Source organism: Chanodichthys erythropterus, chromosome 22 (assembly GCF_024489055.1).
Source record: "Chanodichthys erythropterus isolate Z2021 chromosome 22, ASM2448905v1, whole genome shotgun sequence".
In the NCBI taxonomy this organism is placed as follows: domain Eukaryota; kingdom Metazoa; phylum Chordata; class Actinopteri; order Cypriniformes; family Xenocyprididae; genus Chanodichthys; species Chanodichthys erythropterus.
The window spans coordinates 27,379,170-27,404,739 of record NC_090242.1 but is presented as its reverse complement, the minus strand read 5'-3'; the positions used below and the strand labels follow the sequence as shown (position 1 = coordinate 27,404,739).

Here is a 25,570-nt window from a genome sequence, read left to right as displayed (position 1 = left end):
GACAGAGTAGGATTATTATCATTTCTCCTCAATTCTGGATTATTTTTAGTGAGATTTTCAAATGTGTGTTCATTGTAATGTTCTTGATATAGTCAAATCCAGTCACCTTCATTATAATTCAGAATCAGTGATGCAAACAGAATTCAATTCTGTTGTAAATCAGCTCTAAAATATCATTCATGAGGTGACTTGTTCATATAATCTTTGTATTGGATAGGAAACAACTTGAGCTCGAGACTTGACCTGAAGCCTGACGTTCAACTCCAACCTGGGGAGCGTTTCCCAAAACCATAGTTGCTAACTAAGTTAGCAATTTTGTTGGTTGCAATACAATTTCCCATTGCCAACCAACTAAGTTGCTAACAGGTTAGCAACTATGCTTTTGGGAAACGTACCCCTGACTGGGAACTCCGAGCCTGTCCACGTCTGAACGAGAACACAAGAGACTGCGAGACTGGGAAGAAGTCATCATGTTATCACAGCCACATTTGCTTCGTTTTAAGTCATTTTTGCTCAATTTTTAAAAGTCATCTTTATTTATATAGTACCTTATATAATTACCTATTTTTGTGTTTCCCAAAAACAAAACTGTAAATATGTAAATAAAAATCTATATGGTTGTATTCTTCAATGCAGTGTAGAGTCTGTCTAAAACATAACCCTACAATAAATGAAACTAGAGACTGTGGACAATAATAATAATTTGGTGCATGACACCCCCATTGATTATTTTGGTTAAAGAAGATATTCTTGTATTATTATTAGAAAGATTTTGGTCAATCTTGAAGCTTATAGGAATCCATCCAAACAGTGAATTATGCAACAAATATTTTTCAGATTTTCGAGACCATTTTAAGTCGTAAAGTCAGCAGGATATCTTAAAATGTAGCAAGTGGTGCTCACTGCAGATTATGTGTTCTGCGATTAGAATATAAATCTTACAAAGATGGTTATCATAAACTAGCGCTGAATCTGCTCTACCTAAATGTATGTATAGCCAGGAGCCGCTACTGAAACCAACCAACAACTGAAAAGTCTTACAAACACACAAAAACAGACTAGATATATGCACATTCAAACATCATTACTACCAGTTCACTGTAGTCTACTAAAAAAAGACTACTTTAGATGACATCTTGTGCTGGAACACCTCAAAAATAAATCGAAGGAGTTTCTGGTGATTATGTATATCACGTGCTATCGGAAATTTGATAATTCCCACTTCTAAAGTCGTGATACGAGCTACTAGTACTCACATTCAAGTTTCGAAATGGGAGGGCGTTCATGTGGCATTTTTTTCCTAAGAAACTCGCATGTACGATAATTCAGAGAGCATGTGAAGGCAGCATTAAAAACAAAAAAGCAGTTATATTGGAAATTGAGAAAAGTCTGCCATCTTGTGCTGAAAAAAGCTCTTACACAGCAGATCATGAAGTGGCACAGTGACTGAAAGAGCGGTTTACTGTACAATTTACCCTTGTGTTGTGTGAAAGGCCTTTTAAATAGCTTTTTAAATCTCTTATTATATCACCAAATAATGATTTCAATCTTTTTGCCAACTTGATTTCTTTTAATTAGCACAGGTTTTGTATTTCTTTTTCTGTTAGAACAATAGCAGGCCTCAAGCTGATCTGAGCTTATGCAGATTATCAGTGTTTAAAGGAAAAAAGCTTATTCATCTAAAAAAAACTGAAGTGCAGAAGCTCAGACCAAAGTATGATCTATTGTCATAATTGAAAGAAAACAAGTTTATAAAAAGATTGAATACAATATTTGGCAATAACAGCATATTGAAAGATTTATAAGCAATCTTTTGTATAGGCCGGTCACCATCACCCAAAAGGGATTAAAAATATAAATTTTTAGGGAGGAAGGTGTTGTACCCTGTGTGAACAAAGTCAATAAGTTAAATGTGACAACAACAAAAGAACAAAATCAATAGTAAATATTCCACTTCAACATAATTTTTTAATGAAATGTTATATGTAAGGAACAAGAAAAAGATGTGTAGGCATATACATTTCTATAATTCTTTTTTTACTTAAAGGGATAGGTCACAAAAAAATGAAAAGTTTGTCATTATCTTACAAAATACACATTTTTTATTTATTTTTTAGAATATCACCAGCTCTACCCATTTTTGAGTGAACTATCCCTTTCTCAAATCAAAAACTGAACGATATTAAAGACTTGCAGGTTGCGTGAATGTCTATATATGAGTAACAACGAGAATCAGGTGGTTTTTGTTTCCTATTCCAGGGTGTAGATGTTCTCCTCCACCGGTCTTCTTGTGCGTATTTCATAAATAATGTGTCGGGGCTCCTTTGAGAAACTGAGGATCAAAACACAGCACTCATCGTGATGACACTGCATTTCAAACAGCATAGTATTCTCGAAGTGAATCACACTTACCACCCACTGTCAAACGCCTTCCCATAAAGGCCACCTGAATCAGAATATACATTTTACTCATTATAAAAATATAATTAAACAAATGTCCAGTAGATTCATAGTTATACATACGTTTGACGGTGAAAAGGGCCAGAGCGCCCAGGAGGAGCAGTAGCAGACTGAGAGACAGAGACAGCACTGGGATGTTTATCTGTAGTGTGATCCTAGAGATCGGCTCTTCCATCTTTAAATCACAAATTCAGAAGGGTTTGATTCTTTAAAGTTGTGATTTAAGGTTTGAATTCAGCTAAAACACACTGTTTAAAAAAGCAGCTGTCATAAAACAGTCTCAGTTCCTCAAAGACATAAATGTTATACTTCCACCCAACTTTTTATATCTCTTTATATTTTTACATATATATTATTTCTTAAAGGAACACTCCACTTTTTTGAAAATAGGCTCATTTTCCAACTCCACTAGAGTTAAACAGTTGAGTTTTACCATTTTTGAATCCATTCAGCCAATCTCCGGGTCTGGCGGTACCACTTTTAGCATAGTTAGCATAGTTCATTGAATCTGATTAGACCGTTAGCATCTCGCTCAAAAAAAACCTTTGCTGCCGTATCATGGGTGCCGCAGGTGCAATGATATTACGCAGCGTCTCTCACAAATGTCTCCATGGTTGCAAGACACGTTCCCTGTGCAAGCAGGGGCTCACGGGCGCTGCGTAATATCATTGCACTGCTGCAGCCATGGAACGGCAGCAAAGTTCAAAGATTATTACGCCGGAATGAGAGTATAGTTCCTAGCCATATCGGCCTAGAAAATCGCAACTTTTCATTTTCCGTCGGTCTTAGTACACGATTTAACTACAGAAGAGTTGAGTTTTAAATAGGAAAAATATTGAAACTCTTTGGTCAATTTTGAGCGAGATGCTAACGGTCTCATCAGATTCAATGAATTATGCTAAGCTATGCTAAAAGTGGTACCGGAGACCCGGAGATCGGCTAAATGGATTTGAATACGGTAAAACTCAACTGTTTAACTCTAGGGGAGTTATTTTCAAAAAAAAAGAGGAGTGTTCCTTTAAATAATAATAATAAATAAGTGATTCAGTACAAAAGATTTGTGAAGCTGCAATGCAGTGTTTTGAAATCTGCCATCACTAGGTATTGTTGAAAAGTTGTTTTTTGGCCCACAAAAAGTATTCTCGTTGCTTCATAATATTAAGGTTAAATCACTGTAGTCACATGAACTGTTTTAAATATGTCTTTAGTAGCTTTATGGATCTTGAGAGGTGCAGTAACATTGCTGTCAATGGAGGCCTCACTGAGCCATCGAATTTCATCAAAAATATCTTAATTTGTGTTCTGAAGATGAACGAAGGTTTTACGGGCGTGGAATGACATGAGGCTGAGTAATTAATGACAGAATTTTAATTTTTTGGTGAACTAACCCTTTAATACTATTCGGGAATGGTAAGAAATATTTTTTATGTTAACCCTCTACAGCACAGCATTGCCCTCGGGCAACAGAAAGTTTTCTTAAGCCCTATGTTTAGTACATTTTTCTTTACATGATTGCAACCAATTAGAAAGGTTGAAGTACCAAATAACAGTCCAGTAAGGTGTTGGAGTCAATATCAAGCACCAATAAGAGGTGGGACGTCCTGTTCTGACACATGGTCACAGGAGCACATGGTGTGAGAAGAAGGCAATATAATTTGCTTTAGTAATTTTATTTAAAACGACATGAACTGTACATAAAAAATATGTGTGCGTGTATGAAGGTGTAGAGAAGCCTTTTGTCAGGTTTTATGAAGTTTTTTTTTATTTTGCATGTTCAGAAATTCAGTTTTTCTTTTTGTTGCCTCAGGGCAACGTTGTGCGATAAGGGGTACTTTTCGAGGATGTTTTAGACAGTACCTCTCATTGGCCCCAATGTATTATAAGAAGGGAAGATGCAAGGTTCCTGGGTGTGCAGGAACACCCAAAGTGATGTGCAAAAATTGTAACATGCACCACTATGTCACAGCAGAGAACTGCAGGAGTGAAATCTTATCACATGAAGTACATTATATGGCATAGCACACTACATGATACAGACCTATGCATGTATCAAATTCAATATATCAATGTCTTTCAAGTGTTTTTCCCTTTTTACTTAATGATTTTTTTTTTAATTAAAAAAAAAATATATATATATTTATATATATATTATTTTGATGACAATTTTCTCTATAACGGAAATATTTGGGGGTTGGGGGAGGGTGGGAGGAATTTTTTTTTTTTAATCGAGAAAATTTTCCCAAATGAACCAAAAAATGATGTGGAATATTTTTTTTTCTTGTGCCATCATCATGTGTGCAGTAGAGGGTAAATAATTGTTGAAAAAATTATTTAATACATTTTATTTAATACAATTTACCCTTATAAAATATGTTCATGTTTTGCCAGAGCACCAGTAACTCACCATAGCCCCAGAATGCACATGCGTGACATTCTGCCAGGAAATGTCAGAGAATGATGAATCTGCTCCTCTGGACTGATCTGGCTGCGATGACACTAAGAAATTCAGAGTGAAACACAGGAAATCGCCTTTGCTGCTAATGCCAGTTGACGCGTGAGAAGCATTATCTCTACCCACAAGGGTCTGTGACATTTGAGTTGCTGCACTATGTGGTCTCTGATGAACTCTTTTGAGTAGAAAAAAGAACTGCAATGCAACTGGTGATTCATCATGTATTGTGGTTTGTCTAAGGAAAAACTTAGATAACACTTACTTTGCAAATCAAGTATAACGGAATTAGCTGTTAACAGAAATGATGAAAGTCACAGTCAAAAGCATTGTTTTTTCATGCACTGGTCAATTTTGATATTTTGGGCAAGTTTGCATCTATAACTTGTCTTCTTTTAGACTAGTTGAAAGAAAACATCCAAAATGCACATTTAAGTGTTTATTTGATTAAACATGTTCTATTCTCATCTGTCAGAATTTAATGACAATACAATACATTTTCTCAAAATGAGTTTTTTTTCCCTTCCTGCTCTGAGAAAGGTTTGTACAGAGGGGTGTGTTCATCGTGATTTCTATAATAATTGTTTCCTAAAATAGGGTGATTTTTTTTTTTTTTTTCTGGCTATTGACAGTATTTTCTGATTTATGGAGTGATAAAAAAGATGTTCAAAATTACCTCTGTCAACATATTTTGAACCTGGCTTCATCTAATGTTCATATTTGTGTTCTGGAGATTTATGCAATATTTAACTACATAATGCATATTTACACATAACATTTCACATACTTCGATACAAATCATTCTTAAAGGATTAGTTCACTTCTGAATGAAAATTTCCTGATAATTTACTCACCCCCATGTCATCCAAGATGTCTTTCTTTCTTCAGTCGAAAAGAAATTAAGTTTAAGAAGAAATTAATTCTTTTCACTAGATAAGACCCTTATTCCTCGTCTGGGATCGTGTAGAGCCCTTTGAAGCTGCACTGAAACTGTAATTTTGACCTTCAATCTGTTGAAGCCTGTTGAAGTCCACTATATGGAGAAAAATCCTGGAATGTTTTCCTCAAAAACCTTAATTTCTTTTCGACTGAAGAAAGAAAGACATGAACATCTTGGATGACATTGGGGGTGAGTAAATTATCAGGAAATTTTCATTCAGAAGTGAACTAATCCTTTAAGACATACCCTGTAGTGTCTTGCATTAAAATGCCTCTCACCTGTCTGCGTTTCCTGTGGTTCTGTAGTAATCGGGGTTGTGGTTGTTGGAGGCACAGTCGTTGGGGCTTCAGAAATGAACATACATGAAGATTTATTCAAATATGAAGCTCTCCAAATGTTGCTCTTCAAATTTAAAGCATCTGTATGACTTGCCTTTCATGACCCTCAATGTGTAGGACACCTTCTTATCATTGAAAAATCCTTCTATGTCCACTCTACAGCAATACGGCCCACTGTCCGACTTCTGTATTCTTTGGATCCCGAGGTCCATTTGTCCTGACAGAACGTCTCCAATGAGCCTGTACCTGTCGGAGACTTTGGAGATGACGCCGTACTCATCTGTTTGTACGATGATGTCGTTGCACCAGAACGTTCCACAATCCCGTCCCCAGCAGACGTGGCTGAGGCCATGGTGCTTCACTGAGTAATGACATGACAAAATCACTGTGCTGCCCTCCGTCACGTGAAACGCCAACACGGAGCACCTGTCAGCTGTGTGGCACAAAAATTAGCAACATGTCAGAGGTTCCTTTAGAATCGAATGTGGATAAATTGTATTAGTGCAGTGGACCTCTTTGACTTCAAGGACACTCCATTGTCCACAACAATGTTTAAAGCCATCCCCCATACACTACACTCTAAAGAAAAATGGTTCTAAACAGAACCAAATTAGGGTTCTTTGGCTTGTACAATAGCAGAACCCTGTTTTGTGCTAAATAGAACCCGTTTTATAAGGTTCCACACAGAACCATGCTTTGAAAGTGCTACAGGACCTGATAAAGGTCATTGGTAGGAAACCAGTTACAATGTGAAAGTTAAAATTTGTAGACATTTTAAGAAAGAAATCTTAAAAAACTCCAGAAAACTAGTAATGATGTGGCTTTGACAGTTACAGATTTGAAAAACAAAAAGGCGGGAAAAAGAACCCTAAACTCTAACACATAGAACCATTTCAGCATGTAAAGGGTTCTAAAAAGAACTGTTACTACATGTAAAGAACCTTCAAAGAACCATCTTTTTTAAGAGTCTAGAAAGATTATAAAAATAACCAAACCCAGACAGCAACATATTGGCGGCCCAGATCCGGACCACATCTGGCCCCTTGTGGAATCCACACATACCAGATGTGGGCCGGATCTGGGCCAACACTATGTTGCTGTCTGGGAATACTAAGAAACATCTTGATGTTTAGTTGTTTTAACACTTGTTTTGCTATATTTTAAATGAAGTTCCAAACGTAGGTTCGGGAGGAGCCTAATCATTAAGTCCTGTTAATCATCATTATAAGTTTATAAGCAGCAGTCATTGCGCCGTCCCAGCTATTCTTCCGGCATCCCACCACCTCCTCATCTCCTCCTCTATTTCTCTTATTTTCCCTCTACATAGTACCTTTATAGGGGGGTTGAGCTCTGAGCTTGAGCCAAGCCTTGGGTTAAATATTGGAGTAAAAATATTTTAATAGCCTTAGAACAAGATAAATTTATAATGCCTCATTAGCGATTTTTTTTGTTTTAAGCATTTTTTTTGTTTAAGCATTTTAAGCATTCACCCAAATATGAAATTTCTGTCATTAATTATTCACCTTCATGTTGTTCTACACCCGTAAGACACAAATTAAGATATTTTTAATGAAATCTGAGAGGGTTTTTTTAATCCCCAATAGAAAGCAATGTTATTACCACATTCAAGGTCCAGAGAAGTAGTAAAAACATAGTTAAAATTTTCAACATGAGTCCAGTGGTTCAACCTTAATGTTATGAAGTGATGAGAATACTTTTTGAGTGCAAAAACAAAACAAAAATAACAACATAATTCAACAATTCCTTCTCTCCCCTGTCATTCTCCTACACTGTACACAATCTATCAAAAATTGCTAATGCTAAAAATACCTTTCATATCTCATGCTATTTTGTAAGTTTACCTTGTTTAAAGTATATTTCAATATTCTTACTGAAAAATTATATGAAAATAATTTTTTGCCATGTATTTTCAGTTGTTTTAGATCATTACTTCTGTTATAATCTCTCACAACACATTATCATGCCTTACATAACTTTTAATTTTATAGTGTGTTTCTTACCTGAAATGGTGAGGAGGAGGATCCAGCGGAGGACTGATAACCGGGGAGGAGCAGCCATTCCAGTGTGATGTTCAGGCGACACTGCTTTTGTGCTGGGCGGCACCAGGGTTATGCAGAGGAGGACATGTGAAAGAGTGGCTGTGTTCTCAAGCTCTGTGCCTGTGACATCTCCAAGAAGGACAGGGCCACTGACCCATCTGCAGTCCTCATCTGGAGGTGGAGTCGTGGAGCAAAGAATAGGGCTCTTGTGTGATGGAGTTTTATCTGGATCTCTTATGTGCCTGTAAACAGGCTTCATGAATGAGTCGGTGGGCCTGCACACAGCACACGCCATGTCCATGGTGGCACGTGTGTTTGCTATTGTTGGTAAACAAAGTGGCACAAGTGTTCATGCAGTCACAGCTGGCTGATTAAATAAACCAGCTAATTCTTCATCAGACTCAAGGAATTGCCTGAATTATTAAACAAACATGGACAGTATTAGACTATTCAGCTGGAACAGCTAGAAGTCTGTTCAGGTATTTATATACAATAGTTGAATTGTTAAATATAATGATTTTGTGATTTTACAACTGGATAGCTTATTATTCATTAGTCTATAACAATGGCTTTAGAAAGATACAGCAGGCTTACAATGATTCAAAAAACATTCAATTTTTTCTCAAGTTTCTACAATTTTTTCTATTGAATCCTGTGATACACACCAACTTTTTTGTCTGAAGGAGATGTGAAAAAAAAGACAAGACTAAAATGTAGTTAAAAATAAAAACTTTTCCAAATAATAATAATAATAAAATAACTTTACCAGCCAGAATGCATCTTGATGTTTCTGAGTGGTTAGTGGATAAATTTATGTAGTTGCTGTGGAGTTGATTCAACTCATTGACTAGCAATCCAGCGTTGAGCCTTGTTTGTGAAGCAGTCTGGTGTAAAATGACGGCATGGTAACAACACTCTACTACAACAACTCTTCCTCTTCTCTAAAGCAGCCCAACATGGCCTCACACCCTGTTCCAGAGGGCAGGGTTTATGCAAATTTTGGGGTTTGTGATGTCACCAACCCAGGAAGAAGCTTGTTGTAGTCCCTACCAGCCGTTTGTTGTAGTCCTAAAAAAATGATTGCTGTAAAAGAAAATATCTGCCTGCATTGAACTTTGAGTATTGTAACTTCGCACATGTTGTTTATGCTCAAACAGCAACATACACACTAAAGGGCTTTTCACACTTGAAATAGTTAACCCTGGGTCATTCTAAACCCTGGGTAACCGGTATCCTGCTTCACATTTTACACTGCTCAGAATTTACCCAGGGTTAACAATTAATCCTGGGTATTCATAAGCTGACGTTTCACATTGTACATTCATAAGCCATGGGTTAATGTTCCATTTGCATATTTGCGATGTCAGTGTCACTGATTGGATAAACGCAGCATGCGACCTGTTTACATAACTCTAGCATTGCGCATCCAGGGGCCGTTCTTCGCACGTCGCTTATTACATCCGAGATCAAATGACACATCCAAGATGATATCATCGTGCTAATCATGATACAGCTAATTGGGTTCTTCAAACACACCTGTTGTGTATGATTAGTATCGCTGGATTAAGTTATCTGAGATAATTGCGCGTTCATGTGTTGGCTTAAAAGGGGATATGTATCGATAGTAGAAACATTGATCAGCAATGCAGCGATTGGCTGGAGTCAAGACGGCAACATAATGACATCATAGAATGAGAAAAGACACCTGACGAATTTGTAGACATTTATAAGGAAACAGCCAAGCGAATAAATGACAGAAGAACGACATAAATGTTAGATAAATGAAATGTGCACTATTTTTTTTTTTTTACATGATTACCCAATTATTTAGGCTATATTCACAATTTTTATTATTTGTACATTCATTTTTTTATTTCAATGTTGTAATTAGCAACTAATTTACCTTTGAAGCATATTTGATAGCATTAATTAAAGTTTCTTAAGGGTCAAGATCAAGTTATCTGCATCTCCTGCCCTTCATCAAGCCACTCCCATAATATATGTCGCGGTTCAAATGCACAAATGCATGTATGGCATAGACATCTGTGCATCATGTGTGTAAAACTCCAATAAAAAAATATTACGTAATTATTCCCTCACAAATGAATCTCTCAGAGTAAAACTGTCGGTGTCTATATTATGACACTACACGGCATTATAGTGTTATTTGCAAATTTTTAAATCATTATTATTATCCCTGGTTTACATTAGGGTACTCTTGTGGGAAAGTAGCAGAGGCTGGGACAGACTTTAAACATCACCTCCGCTTAAAAAGATGCAATCTAATCCTGTTTACATGAAATAAGCCTGCTCCCGAGCAGGTTTGAGCTTACGGACCTGTTGCTATGACAGCAAGTCTAGGATGAGCTTCGGGGTGCATTCACACTTGTCATGTTTGGTTCGATTAAAACGAACCCTGGTGCGATTGCTCGGTTAGTGCGGTTCATTTGAACATATGTGAACGCTGCCATCCGAACCCTGGTGCGCACCAAACAACCGGACCGAGACCGCTGAAAAGATGGGTCTCGGTCCGCTTCCAAACGAACTCTGGTGCGGTTCGAATAATATATGAACGCAACACGGACCAAAGACATGTAACCGAGCCAAAAACAGGAAGACGAGACTCTAAAAAGGACAGAATCCTCACGCATGTCAATTTTTCTTGTCATAATCGCGAGTTTGCCCATAACAGGCATCAGACGCGCGTCTCCATGCAGCAGATCATTTGTGTGTGTGACGGATGGATTCCCGCCGGTGTTTTGACTCCTTTACACATTTTATAAGCTCTTCACGAGTTCCCAGCTGGCCAAAATACCATCACATGCAGGCTACGCACACACAACGAGCGCATTTACCTCAGAAAACAACACTGTTTTGGATGTTCGGTAAGTTCCGTCTCAAAATAGGCAATACGTCATAAAATCCGACCAATCACGTTGTAAATGTATCCCTATGCCTTAAGGTTCGGTATCTTTTGGTACGGTGATAAAATTGCCAATGTGAACGCTAACCGGACCAGGACTAAATGGTTTTTTTTCTTCTTTGGTCCGGACCAAATGAACCGAACTACAAGTGTGAACGCACCCTCGAAGAACCAAACGATCCAAGATCATGCCAAATCGTCAACAATCAAATCCAGCTAACTGAGTTAGCGAAGTAGGAAGAACGGGCCCCTGTATTGCTGACTCGAGTTTATACTGAGTGGACATTTAGGACTATAAAGGTAAGAAATTGTCGGGTTTTCTGTCAGCATTTGACATTTTTCCTCTCAAACGCCAAATTTACTCTCTATATATAATGTGAGGTGTTTCTGTGACTGTCTAAAGCACGTGAATATAATGCACGGTATTGGTTATCCGTTGCTAAGCATCATCGTAACATTCTAACACCGCATCGTTTCACACTGTACAAGTTTGGCACCGCAATGAAAAGTTAAGTAACACCGCAAAAGCAGTGCTAACCCGGACGGAGCAGGGTTTCATAACAATGGGTAAAAAAAAAAAACTTACCCGGGGTTAAGCGGTGTTTAGCACGATGATATCCCAGGGTTAATTGCAGTGTGAAAAGCCTTTAACTGAAGTTAAAAAAGTGAAATCATTTAAATTAAATGAAGGTGTCATTCAAGCCGTTTGCACTGTTTGTTGAGAATGAACTAATAAATCCAAACATGGATCTCGATTAGGCTAACGATTGTGGTTGCTGAATAAATGCACACAGCTCTGTGTGACAATACAAAGTCTTTTTTGCTTTTGTTTTAATAGAAAACATGACTGTAATTTGGAATTATTGTAATTATGGGAATCTCACAGTTGTATTTGAGAGAAGTTTCTTGTTTTACCAGTTTTCATAATGTAGAGAGTGACATAATGTTCAAGATAACTAGCATATAACAAATCAGGAAACTAGATGATGTAAACCATGCGTATAAGTTGACATTCTCTTGTATTTTGCTTATAGGTGAAAGTACAATAATTCTGATGAAATGTAAAAAATAAATTACTAAAATTACAATGATCATTGTGATTATAGTTCTGAGCAAAATAATTTTGTGATTACCAATTGAACCATAATGCAGCATGATTGACTAGACTAAATTTCCCAGACATTTGGTTGACTGAACAAAAACAGGACAAGGTTGACTAAATATGATAAAAACTAAAAAGTGCTTTGGTTCCCCAGTCGGGGTTCCTCAGGGTCTAAGCAAATGGGTTGTAGATGGAATTTTCTGTGACTTTCGAGGCTTGTGATTTCATTTGCCCCTATTCATCAGAGCCCACAAAGTGTATGACTTCCTCTAAGGCATTGTTGTCAGGGGTTTCCCTTCAAGATGTTTGTGATGCATCTGAAAAACTGCAGGATTTATTAATCATAAGAGTGAGTTTGTTTTTTGGTTGTTATATGGAGAAAGGAAGTTTCCTATGTGTGAGTGTTATGTGTGTTATAGAAGGTGTGAATCAGCATGATTTGAATTACAGATAACAGAACATTTTTATATCCTCCTTTACAATCTAGTTTCACTTCAAGAGCCCTGAATTGGCATGAACTCTTGTAGCCTGGACATATGAAGGTTATGAAAAAAGTACAGCTGTAGTACCTACCAAAACACATTTGTGGTAAATGAATAATTTAAACTTTAACTTCAGATTAGTTTTAATAATGATATAGTGTTGCAGGTAGCCTCTAGACATCAGAGAAAGGATAGTCCAGAGAAAGGATTCCTCTGATAAGCAATAGCTGTCACATTATTACAAACAATACAGAAACAGACTCCACACTGATCAACTTAAACGTTAACAGTAAATGTGAATTTGCCAAGATATTAATGCCACTGTTCATAATCATTTTCAGTCTGTATTTGATAGACATTTTCCACAGCCATCTCTCTGTTGTACAGGCCCACAGTGCTGCCAGAGTTACTGTAGATGACCGAGTTGACTGAGTTCTGGGCTCTAAAGGAGAAAAAAATTATAAGAAGCATTTTGCTTAATGACCAGCGATGCCCATGACATGATCAGGTGTCAATACAAACATAAAATGACCTAATGGAAGGATTGTGTTCTTTTTTGATACTGATTGTGATGTGTGTTTCATCCTTTACATCATTTATTTTTTATTTATAATATGCGCAATATTATTGCCTAAATAATTAAAAGATAAACTACCATTAAAATGACTGGGGTCGGTAAGAATTTTTAATGATTTTGAAAGAAATCTCCTATGTTCATCGAGGCATTTAATTGATCAAAAACAGTAATATTATGAAATATTATTACAATTTAAAATGACTGTTTTTAAGTTGAATATATTTTAAAATGTAATTTATTCCTGTGATGACAAAGCTGAATTTTCAGCATCATTAGGCCTACTCCAGTCTTCAGTGTCACATGATCCTTCGGAAATCATTCTAATTTGCTGATATGCTGCTTAATAAACATTTCTTATTATTATCAATGCTGAAAACAGTTGTGCTGCGCAATATTTTTGTGGAAGCCATTGATGCTCCAAGGATTCTTTTATGAATAAGTTTAAAGGTCCAGTGTGTAATATATAGTACGACAAAAGACTATAGAATAACACAAGACGTGTCACTCGTATTGTTTTGAATGGGAGAAAGTGTAACGCGCAATATGGCGGAATAAGTCCCGCCTTCTAAATAAGAGCCAATCGCCGACTTGTAAAGTCATCGCGTCACTTCAGCGGCCGTTAGGATCACCGGTTTCTATAGAAACACTCAGACGCGCGCATCCGAGGAGACGCGCATTTAGGTCTGCGCATGCACATTAGCTTGATCCAGCCTGAAAAAATAGTTGTCGTTTTTTTTGTCATGATTCGAGTGTTTAGAAACTAAATTTATGAGTTGGTTGTTAGATTTCATTGGTGATTTCAAATATGAAATTTAATCGTAAGGTTGGCGAACAGTTTTGGAGAATTTGATGTATCCCATTCAAAGAGATTGCATGATGCCCAGGATGCCCGAGAGGCATTTCAAAGATGGCCGCCGATTGAAATGACTTGTCTTAAAGAGACTTTGAGTACGATCTATTGACAGAAATGCAATATAATATACATAACTATGTTTTCAGTGGTGTATAAAGACCTTACATAATGAACCATTATGTTTTTATTGCCTTAGAATGAGACATTTCTATCTACATACACAGCGGGTCCCCATACATAGAATTTGCCATTTTGCGCTGCTATGTTTCTACAATAGCCCCAAACCAGGGTTGCCAGGTTTTCACAACAAAACCCGCCTACTCAAAACTACCCAGTCAGAGGGGGTCCACCGGTAAAAATTGCATTCCGGGTGGGTAAAATCCAAGTTTTTAGCTGGGTTTCCCCGGTACAATTCGCATTCCAGGGGCTAAATATCGCATCAACCTGCGTACATGAAAAATAACCCGCGGCAGCAGTGTTAAAGTAGCCCGATTCCATGGGAAAACCGCCGACTTGGCAGCACTGCCTTAAAGGGGCTATAAGTAAGATTTTTACTTTAATAAAGCATAAAAATACCCGATATGTTTGCAGATATTTAGGAAACATGCTAAGTTCACCTACTTGTTCCTCAGAAAAACATTGCTACAGCCAGATATTCTACTTTTGAAAATGTGCGTTCCGTGTCAGAATGTCTGTCTGTGTTTTGGTCTGTGAAAAACCATGTGCTGCCAGTTTATCCAATAGTGTTTCGACATCACAGGTTGCCAGTTGGCGGAAAACCGCGTATTGCAGCCATGGAAACCAGTAAACAAACTGGTCAGAGAATCACAGATTCTGCCTGACCTAAAAAGCCTCTGAATCCATCTAAAAATCTCTATGAACATATTAAAACACAGATAAATGAACTCATCAGCTTACAGTGTGTAAGTCTCCTCAACTTTCATTGTCAATTGCACTCCATCTTGTTGTGTGTCCAAGCCACGTCTTTGAACGAGGGGGTGGGGCAAACAATATTTTGAATTTGGACTGCAGTACCTATTTCGACCACTGTCATTCCTAGATTGAGCTCTTTTAAACGGACAAACTGCTCTACACAGCGTGTTTGCTTGACTGGCTACTCTCTGCTGTCTCAGACAACTAAATCTTTGTCCTGTGTCGGCCACCGTAGATTCTCTGTGTGCTTCGAAAGGGAATGGTGAGCGGCGGACTGTGCCGTTGGTTGCATTTCACCACCTCACCACTAGATGCCACTAAAATTTACACACTGCACCTTTAAAAGAACAGCATTTATTCTAAATTTAATTAGCATTATTTGAATTTCTTTTAAACTATGCAAAAACTTTTGATATGCCACTTTTGATCAGTTTAATCAACCTGAATGTCACGGCAATTCGTAGTTCTTTCTTCTGGAGTTGCCAAATTCGTATGAATTTGTGACCCTAACCCCGCCCCTAAACCTACCCATCACTGGGCTTTAAACAAATCATATGAATTAGTACTAGTGAGGTCGGATGAATTCATACAAATTAGCCACCTTATAAAATACGTACAAATTGGTCTTGAGATGGCGTTGGTTGCTGAATACTGATATTAATTAATTTAATAAAAAATCTTACTGACCCCAAAATTTTGACAGTAGTGTTTGTGTATGTTTTTGTTTTAAATAGAAATGTTTTAGCATTTGGTCAGCATAATGAAAAATGTAAATTCATATTTCAGTCGACTGTTTTTATACATCTGTTTTTTAATTAAGATAACTTGAAATTGGAATTGTTTTTAATAATTTTAAATTAAGCATAATTAAGTAGCACTTCAAGGATTGACTTACATGTCTAATGCAGCTCTTGTTTTCTTCTTTTGCTTCCCTGATAATAGAAAAGACCATTTCATTTTATAAATAAACGTGACGAGAGGATATTGCAGTGAAATTTGAAAGTGTGAATTTCTCAGTAGTTGTTCTCAGTTTGGACTCACATATCAGAATGCCAACAATGACTATCAAAGCCAGCAGTAAGAAGATAACGGGCACAATAACTGCAGATGCATTTACCTTTAAGAACAAATCAGAATCAAGATATCAAGTCATTATTGTTTCAAACTGTAAAACATGTAAGGCTTCATGTTGAGGTGAAATACTCACACTCTCTTTGTTTTCCACAGGGGACAATTCAGGATCCTCAACTCTGGTTTCTGCTTTGTAATGAAAAACGCAATCAGCATATTTGCAAATACATACTGCACGTTACAAACTATTAAAAATGGCACAGATCATCTGCTGTGTCATACCGTATGTTATATTAGACGTCCGCAGTCCAACAGTGCTGCTCTCGGGAGCATTTGAAGAACTGACGAATGAAGAATTCTCTTGTATTTTGTTCGTTTCTAATAAAAAAAAGCATATTGTCACAGAATGTTTTTTTACACTACCAATTTAAATGTCTTGAAAGAAAGCAGAGATCTTTAATGACTAAATATTTGTAAAACACGCAAGAGCCAAAATCACACCACTTAATCATTATTAATAATGATAAATTGCAGTTAATCAAACAAGTAATTTTTTTTTCTTCAGTCATTATAGATTCACTGCCAGTTAAAATCATAATACCTCCTGATGTTTCAGTAGTCTGTGATTCAGGGGTTATAAGCCCAGAACTACTGGTTACCAAAGGCTCTGGTGTGGTTGGACCAGGTGCTTTGAAACAGGATGTAGAATTTTCCTTTTTTAATGTTCAAAATCTCACATGAGCATGAGCTATCAGAAAACTGCTGACAGTATTGACTTCACACAGAACTGACCTAATCTGTGATGACTGAATGGCGGCAAATAATGTCAAACAATTGTCACCATCACCAAAAATACTTACTTTTTAGACTTGATTAACAGTACTGATTTGGTTTTGTGTGGTATGTTTTCATGATTCAGCCATAACAGATTCACAAAGAAACATAGAAACACACAAGTACCCTCTGTCATGGCAGTGGTGAATACTCCTGTGGTTTCAGATGTGCTGCTCGACAGGGATGTAGTTTCCCATGTTGTTGGAATAAGTGCTTTGAAGAAAGTGTATTTCAATGTGAAACTGTACTACTTTTATAAAATCTCTACGTATTTTTATAATCTACACTACTGTTCAAAAATTGAGTCAGTACGATTTTTTTAATGTTTTTGAGAGAAGTCTCGTATGCTCAAAAACAGCTGTTCATGCTTTTTTTTGTGTGTGAAAATCGTGAAATTTTTGACAGCATTTATTTTCAATATTTTTTGTATGAATTGAAATGTTTTTACTATCACAAAGTATTTTACTTTCATTCCTTTACTTAAAAAAAAAAAAAATCTTACTGACCCCCACAAAAACAAACAAACAAACAAACAAACAAACAAACAAAAATACATTTGTAGTGACTTTGGGTGTTTTGGCATTATGGCTTTGCTTACCATCTTCAACAATCAAGTGAACGTAATACATCTCATCATTAAACAGCCCGGGAACATGTATACGGCATCCATATTTGCCAGAGTCTGTTTTTCCAATGTTAAGGATTGTCAGAGACACGTCGCCATGCTGTATTTCTCCCACCATCTGGTACTTTCTTGATTTTCTCCTCACCACTTTATCTCCATTAGTTCCAATAATTTCATCACCACAACCCATTTTGGGAATGTCTCCTCTCACCCAGCATATTTCACATTTTCCATGGTATTTGCTGTCATATTTGCATGGCAAAGTGACACTTTCACCTTCGAAACTCTGTACGATGACTTCACTGCATTTACAAACTGAGAGAGAGAGAAAGTTATTTATTTATTTTTTTTTAATTTAGAACAAAAAAAAAAATAGCCTACATCTTATGTCATATTATTACAGTGTCCAAATTGTTATAGAAAATGTGGCTTAATCACATAAAATAATCTTAAGGGTTATTGCAAAATTAAATACTACATAAAACATAATATTTTAAAATATCAATAATAAAAACTTAAAAAAATATATATATTACATTTTACTCTACACAAATTACTGAATGTAGCCACTTTTAAATTGAAACGTGAAACTCACTTGTCAGAAAACAAAGAATCCAGGCTGTAAAGAACCAGCTGTGAAGATCAGTCATGATGAAAAGGTTTCACTCTCCCTAACAGCAATGCTCAAGAAAGCCTCATCTCTCTTCTTACATTGTAGCCCAATACACGGAAGTCAACATGCACATGACACCCTCTCAGCTTTGCTTGAATGTGCAATCAGACTTCTTTTTTAAAGTTTCACTTCCATATAATCTGTGGTCAACTTCAAATGACCGAATGAGAGATTTATTAGAACTGAGAACATATTAGCAGAAACAAGCACGACTACAAAACATAACATGCGAGGTTGTACATATTTGTTTTTATTAATATTTAAGTGTTTGTACATCGTTGGAACTTAGGCTGATGTGTTTGATGAACACTAGAGGCCGCTAATGTACCATGCTGATGTGTGATAAAATAGATTTCGTTTCCAAACAAACGGTTACAAAACTTTAAGCCCACGTGAAGTTTGGACAAAGAAACATTCAGTAATTGATTTCTGAGAAAGAGATGCATGACATATGATTAGAGTTAGATTATGTAAGCTTTTTACAAAAAGACTTGGCAAATGAAGAGGCAACAAACATTACAGTGAAAAAGTAAAACAACAACAATAGCCTATAATGTAAATAAGTTATATCAGATTTACATTAATAATCAATCAATTATTAGGCTTATGTGATATAAATATTAGGCCCTGAGAACAACAAGTCCACACCACCACATAGCCTACATGTGGTGTCATTTACAGTCATAGTGACCTCCAATCTGATTATCACACCATATTCAAGTGTGGTTGTTAGGGTTGGGGGAACCTGACAGATTTTAACTTCCCCTGCTGGTGGTGCGTTTTCTTGAGCGCCGCAGTCCTGAGGGCAAAAAGTTCAGAGAGATGCGTTAATGCACAGTAAGCAGAACTGGCTATGAGTTGCCTCTTTCACTTCCACTCAATGAGAGCCAAATTTAATGTCTATGCAGCATGAGCATCTGCAGAAGTTTCCACACAGCCATATGGAACGAGCAAGTGTTTGCTTCTTGTCTGTCTGTCTGTCTGTCTGTCTGTCTGTCTATCAGTCTATCTATCTATCTATCTATCTATCTATCTATCTATCTATCTATCTATCTATCTATCTATCTATCTATCTATCTATCTATCTATCTATCTATCTATCTATCTATCTATCTATCTATCTATCTATCTATCTATCTATCTATCTATCTATCTATCTATCTATCTATCTATCTATCTATCTATCTATCTATCGATCGTGAAAAAACAATTTCCAAAATGTTGACAAGACTAATTTTAATATAACATCGGTTTAACTCATAACATGAAAGTAAGGTTAATGATAAAACTTAGATTACACATTTTTCAGTTTTACTCAAATTAAGGTGATGCAAAAATGAGTACACCCCACAACAAAAACTACTACATCTAGTACTTTGTATGGTCTTCATGATTTTTAATGACAGCACCAAGTCTTCTAGGCATGAAATGAACAAGTTGGCGACATTTTACAGCATCCATCTTTTTCCCATTCTTCAAGAATGACCTCTTTTAGAGACTGGATGCTGGATGGAGAGTGATGCTCAACTTGTTTCTTCAGAATTCCCCATAGGTGTTCGCCGTACATGCATATGTACGCCGTATTGTGTCACGGGAAAATAGTCACCCCAGTTTGGCTTTCTACTTCTTTAGATAACTGCAGTGAACTTGCATGCCGATTTTCTTCAGCTCTTCTCATCAGAAGACGCTCCTGTCGAGGTGTTAACTTCCGTGGATGACCTGGATGTCTCTGCGAGATGGTTGCAGTTCCATCTTTTTCAAATGTTTGTACCATTTTTGCTACAGTTTTCTGACTGATAAGTAAAGCTTTGCTGATCTTCTTGTAGCCTTCACCTTTCTGGTGTAAAGAAATTATGTTCTTTCTCAGGTCTTGTGACATTTCTCTTCCATGTGGTGCCATTGCTGACAGCATGAAATGGGAAGGGGTTTAACACCCTTTTAAATAGTCTGTCTGCTGGACACCTGTGTAATGAATAATTAAACTCACTTGTGGTTGAATTCTTGTTAAATTAGTCCAAAATTTAGCTTTGCTCCAGAAACTTTCAGTGGGGCATACTCATTTTTGCATCACCCTAATTTGAGTAAAACTGAAAATTTTGTTCTCTAAGTTATATTATTAACCTTACTTTCATGTTATAAGTTAAACAGATGTTATATAAAACTTATCTATCTTATATTAAAATTAAAGGGATAGTTCACCCCCCAAAAAATGAAATTCTGTCATTAAAGGATTAGTTCACTTTAAAATGAAAATTACCCCAAGCTTTACTCACCCTCAAGCCATCATAGGTGTATATGACTTTCTTCTTTCAGATGAGCACAATCTAAGTTATATTAATAAATATCCTGACGCGTCCACACTTTATAATGGCAGTGAACGGAAACTGAAGAAAGTCCATCCATCCTCAGTTCAAAATGCTTACACTACATCCTACGGCTTCCGTATTCAACATGAAAAATGTGTAACTGATGCAATGTGATGCTTTCTTCCTAAGTTGAATAAAGAATGCGGTCTGGTGGAATGTATATATTTTACATTATAACTTGTTAAATATGGATATTTTTTCCAACACAAATGCATCACTTCAGTTCAGAAGGCCATTATTAATGTGTGAAGTACACTGTAAAAAATGACCGTGATTTTAACAGTAAAAGACTGTAAAAATGCTGCGGTGAAAAACTGTCAATTGGTTTACAGAAAGTTTCCGTACTATATACGGTGAATAACTGTAATAGATCTAACAGTACATTTAATGTAATTTTACGGTTAAATACCCCTAAAGTCACAGTTTTTGGAAGTGAAAAATAACAATTCATTGTAAAATTTACAGTGAAAAAACGTGACCTGCGTGACACTTCACATTTGATATATTTTCGTTGAAATAACTCTGTTTCTTCTTAGTTTTTCTCATTTTTTTCTAATCAGTTATGTACATTAGGGTTTTATGTTACATCTAATGTTGTTAAATTAATGTTTATTGCATTTTTAAAATTTCATGCATGTTACCATGATGGTGTTTAGTGTGTGTGTGAATGAGACTGTGTGCTCCTTCTATATGTTAGTGTTGTCCTTCTCAGCTTGTGGAAAATCTGCTTGTGATGAACTTTGATTCATCATGTGACTTTTATCACCACTGTGTTTGGTGACTGTCAGTGTATTATAAAGGTACAAAACAGATATTAGTACTTCATTAGGTTGGTAAATTAACATTATATCAGTTAATGAAATACGGTATTTTACAGATTTTTTTTTTTACGTTGCTACTGTATTTTTTACGGTAAAGTTCTGGCAACCACAGCTGCCGGTTTTTTACTGTAAATTTTAATGGGATTTTTTTTACAGTGTACGTTTATGATGGATGGATGTACTTTTTTCAGCTTCATACTTGTTGTTTCCCGTTCACTGCCATTATAAAGCTTGGACGCGTCAGGATATTTATTAATATAACTCCAATTGTGTTCATCAGAAAGAAGAAAGTCATATACACCTAGGATGGCTTGAGGGTGAGTAAAGCTTGGAGTAATTTTCATTTTAAAGTGAAGTAATCCTTTAATTACTCACCCTCATGTTGTTTCAAACCTGTAAGACTTTCATTCATCTTTGGGATACAAATGAAGAAATGTTTTAATTGGAGAGCTTCCTGTCCCTCTATTGACAGCTATGCAACTACCACTTTCAAGCCCCAGAAAGGTAGTAAAGACATCGTTAAAGTAATCCAATATTATTATTTATTTATTTTGTGCAAACAAAGCACTCGCATTGTTTCATAAAATAGAGAAACCACTGGAGTCACATGATGTACTTTAATTATATCTTTATTACTACCTTTATGGGGCTTGAAGGTGATAGTTGTGTAGCTGTCAATAGAGGGACAGAAAACTCAGATTTCATCAAAAATATCTTAATTTGTGTTTCGAAGATCAATGAAAGTCTTACGGGTGTAGAATGACATCATGGTGACTACTTAATGACAGAATTTTCATTTTTGTGCGAACTAACCCTTCAACAATATATATTGCAAGAAAATTAATTAATTATTTACATTTGTACAATACTGTTGCTAGTTTGCTGTACTGCCTCTAATTTAAGCTTATGTGGAATTAAAAGATAATGATTGTATTACACTAATGTTTTAATTACATTGAGATTCACAATTGAGACAGAACAAAAATGTTAATTAGCAATAAATGTTACAGTAATAAGAATTCCAAACTAAAATATGCTTAATTAGGAAAATAATGTCACATTGCAAAACAAACTTAATTTTCTTAATGCAAAATATAATTTCTTATCTTCATTATTTGGATTTTAGAATAAAATGGGATCTGGACATGTTCAGTAGAGGTTTCGTGAGATTCCCAAATATATGCTTCTTACAAGTATTTAATATTTTTCCAGAGCTAGACCATTAGATTAATTACTTGCTAATACTTACTGAACAGAAGTGCGATGATTAAACCTGGGATGAAGACAATGGCCCCCACTTTTACAGTGTTTAAGACAAATGTTTCCATTGTTTCCTAAAATGACACACATCATGTATGTAACATGTGAAACACCTTAAAGGTGCCCTAGAACATTCTTTCACAAGATGTAATATAAGTCTAAGGTGTCCCCTGAATGTGTCTGTAAAGTTTCAGCTCAAAGCATTAACTATGGGGCATCATTAACTATGCACCAATTCAGGCTGCGGCCCCTTTAAATCTTGTGCTCCCTGCCCCCTCAAGCTCTCGACTATAATACAGTGAATAAACAAAGTTCACACAGCTAATATAACCCTCAAATGGATCTTTACAAAATGTTCGTCATGCATGCTGCATGCATGCGTCGGATCATGTGAGTATTGTATTTATTTGGATGTTTACATTTGATTCTGAATGAGTTTGAGGCTATGCTCCGTGGCTAAAGGTAAATTCAATTTTTGTTTCTAGGGCACCTTTAACCATGTTCAAAACTAATAAAATCAACATGCATATGCATTTACATACATAACGAACAACACATTCAAGCCAAAATATAGTGACATCAAAAGCAGAACTGCTAATGTTTCTGTCTTTGTAAACAGATGCTTGCAATACCTCAGTATGGACCACTGCACTGGGTTCATCTATGTAGATATCAGTAACATCTGAAATAAATCAATTGCATTTACTCTTGTCAGATACTGGTTCATACTTCTTAATCACTTTCAATTGATTAAGTGTGGTCATGATTATACCTGCAGTTTTCGTTTCTGATATGACATAAAACTCAGTAATGAGTGTGGTTGGGTCTGATACATAGTAGACTGTGTGTAAAACAAAAATGGTTAGTCTTGTTTAAATTTTTTAAATTACATTGGTTGGGTCTGTCCATATTTGACCCAAACATGGGTTGAAACAACCCAGCATTTTTTAAGGTGCACTGAAAGGTTTTCATACCTTGCTTTTCCTGCTTTACTGTTGTAGGGACTAGTTGGGTTTCTGCGATGACTCTGTTTGGATCCAGTCCTTATATGGAAGAGCATGAATAGCATCCATCATCGTGTCTGAACATAACAACATTGATAAAAAAAAAAGATTTTTGAAAAATTGAGTGGTTACTCACCATTGCTGATGAACAGATAAACATTGTAACTAATGTCATTGAAAAGTCCAGGGATCTCGATACGGCACACGTACATCCCAGCATCCCTGTTTTGAGCAGCCCTTATGGTAAGTGAAACATCCCCTCGGTCGAGTCCACTGGCCAAGCTGAATCTAGGGGACTCTCTGTAGTTCACTTGCAAGCCATCGGAGGAGATAACAGTGTTCTCACAGCTGAACGCTGACTGATGTCGCCCCCAACAAATGCTCAATAGGCCATTGGCGCTGATGTCGTATTTACATGGAAGAATAACTGTTTCCCCAACCCGTCCAACCACCAGTTTTGATGATCCGCTGCAGGCTACAGCACAGAAACAGAGAGAAGTTTCAACACTTGTTAGTTGCATCATATATAAGGAACCAAATTATTAGATTCTTCATGCGTTTCACTCATTTTTTCCTCTTATAAAGGCATAACGTTCACAACAGGCTACATATCAAAACTAATTCAATAAAGCTGAAGTGAATCATGACAGAGACTTGGTGGAAAAGATACACAACAATAAATATAATACATTTTCTTGTTTTACAGTCAAATATCTGAACATCCTTAAAACAAGAAACATTTAAAGAAATTGACTTATTATATCTTAAGTATTTTTTGTATCCCTTCTTCATTTAAGCATAAGCTTTATTAAATATTGCTAGAGTTATGCTTAAGAAGCAAAACTGTAAAAGAGAGGTAAAACTCAGGTAATACTGATACTATTTTTGCACTGCACAGAAATTAAATATACATATTATAGCACTAGTGAAAAAAGTATTATTTGTACTTACTTGCTACATGTATACTTGAGATAACAAATAGAAAAACAATCATTTTCTTTGCTGTGGTACACTCACAAAGTCACTAATTCACGTGTAGATGGCTCATATACTAAAAATACAACTTCTCTTTTTTTATCAAGTTTGTTCTCCAATAGGAAAAACTTCAACATGCTATTGGTTCCAAAGCCAGACAGAGACAATTTGTATTCTTTTAATTGTTAATGTGATGTATTTTAATATATATTGTTCAAAAGTTGTTTAAAAAAATAAATTAATACTCCTGTTCGGCAAGGGCTCAAGAAGCAAGAATTAAATTGATCAAAAGTAACGGCATATATAAAAGATTTCAAATGATTGATCAAATAAAGAGAAATATTGAAAAAGTATAGTATAGCGTATATGAGAGAGATACTAGGAAATAATAATTATAATCTTTAATGATAAAATAACTCAAGTATTATTTAAAACCTGTTGGGAACTTTTCCATGTGTCATGTTTGTGTACATGCATGAAAAGCATGTATTGATTTATTAATGATTAATGGGTTTGAAGATTAGTGGTTATGCTTTTACTGAATGTATAAAGTTTATATTTCAGTTCCCAAGAAGGCAGCATTGTAAAAAATAAATAAAAAAATCCCATAATTTTCCCTTGGGCATCAATGTAGTATCTCTAATTTAATAAAAATTAACAAGAAATGCCACAATGGCCACAAAGTATCCTCGTCAACTTCCTTTTAAAGGGGGAATTTCTTTCTTCTTTTTTTTTTTTTTTTTTTACATTGACCATTGCTGACAATACAGTTCATGAGAGTCTAGACAGTCATATTTCCTTGAGACTGGAAGCTCAGTTTGAGG

General features: G+C 36.0%; 3 protein-coding genes across 9 annotated transcripts; all 3 read right to left on the bottom strand.

The window, feature by feature from the left end:
* Positions 1-1,967: 1,967 nt before the first annotated feature.
* timd4 (T cell immunoglobulin and mucin domain containing 4) lies at positions 1,968-9,027 on the bottom strand. The gene is made up of 7 exons (XM_067376627.1): positions 8,209-9,027; positions 6,282-6,620; positions 6,128-6,193; positions 4,865-4,956; positions 2,524-2,635; positions 2,413-2,446; positions 1,968-2,332 (listed from the first exon to the last, which is right to left on the bottom strand). Exons 1-7 carry the CDS (start codon positions 8,546-8,548, stop codon positions 2,251-2,253), a joined length of 1,065 nt encoding a protein of 354 aa, XP_067232728.1. The 5' UTR covers positions 8,549-9,027; the 3' UTR covers positions 1,968-2,250.
* Positions 9,028-11,880: 2,853 nt separating this feature from the next.
* havcr1 (hepatitis A virus cellular receptor 1) lies at positions 11,881-18,366 on the bottom strand. Of its 7 annotated transcripts, none has more exons than XM_067376027.1 (9): positions 18,243-18,366; positions 17,621-17,962; positions 17,149-17,235; positions 16,790-16,876; positions 16,471-16,566; positions 16,325-16,377; positions 16,159-16,234; positions 16,013-16,049; positions 11,882-13,196 (listed from the first exon to the last, which is right to left on the bottom strand). In XM_067376027.1, exons 1-9 carry the CDS (start codon positions 18,295-18,297, stop codon positions 13,067-13,069), a joined length of 963 nt encoding a protein of 320 aa, XP_067232128.1. In that variant the 5' UTR covers positions 18,298-18,366; the 3' UTR covers positions 11,882-13,066. The 7 variants fall into 7 exon arrangements, with proteins under 7 accessions (XP_067232131.1, XP_067232128.1, XP_067232133.1 ...); XM_067376028.1 differs by having other exon boundaries at positions 11,885-13,196; positions 16,325-16,374; XM_067376030.1 differs by lacking the exon at positions 17,149-17,235 and having other exon boundaries at positions 11,881-13,196.
* Positions 18,367-18,704: 338 nt separating this feature from the next.
* Positions 18,705-24,776, bottom strand: havcr2 (hepatitis A virus cellular receptor 2). The gene is made up of 7 exons (XM_067376806.1): positions 24,723-24,776; positions 23,908-24,246; positions 23,742-23,810; positions 23,540-23,608; positions 23,400-23,449; positions 22,757-22,841; positions 18,705-19,119 (listed from the first exon to the last, which is right to left on the bottom strand). Exons 1-7 carry the CDS (start codon positions 24,763-24,765, stop codon positions 19,076-19,078), a joined length of 699 nt encoding a protein of 232 aa, XP_067232907.1. The 5' UTR covers positions 24,766-24,776; the 3' UTR covers positions 18,705-19,075.
* Between the last annotated feature and the right edge of the window lie 794 nt (positions 24,777-25,570).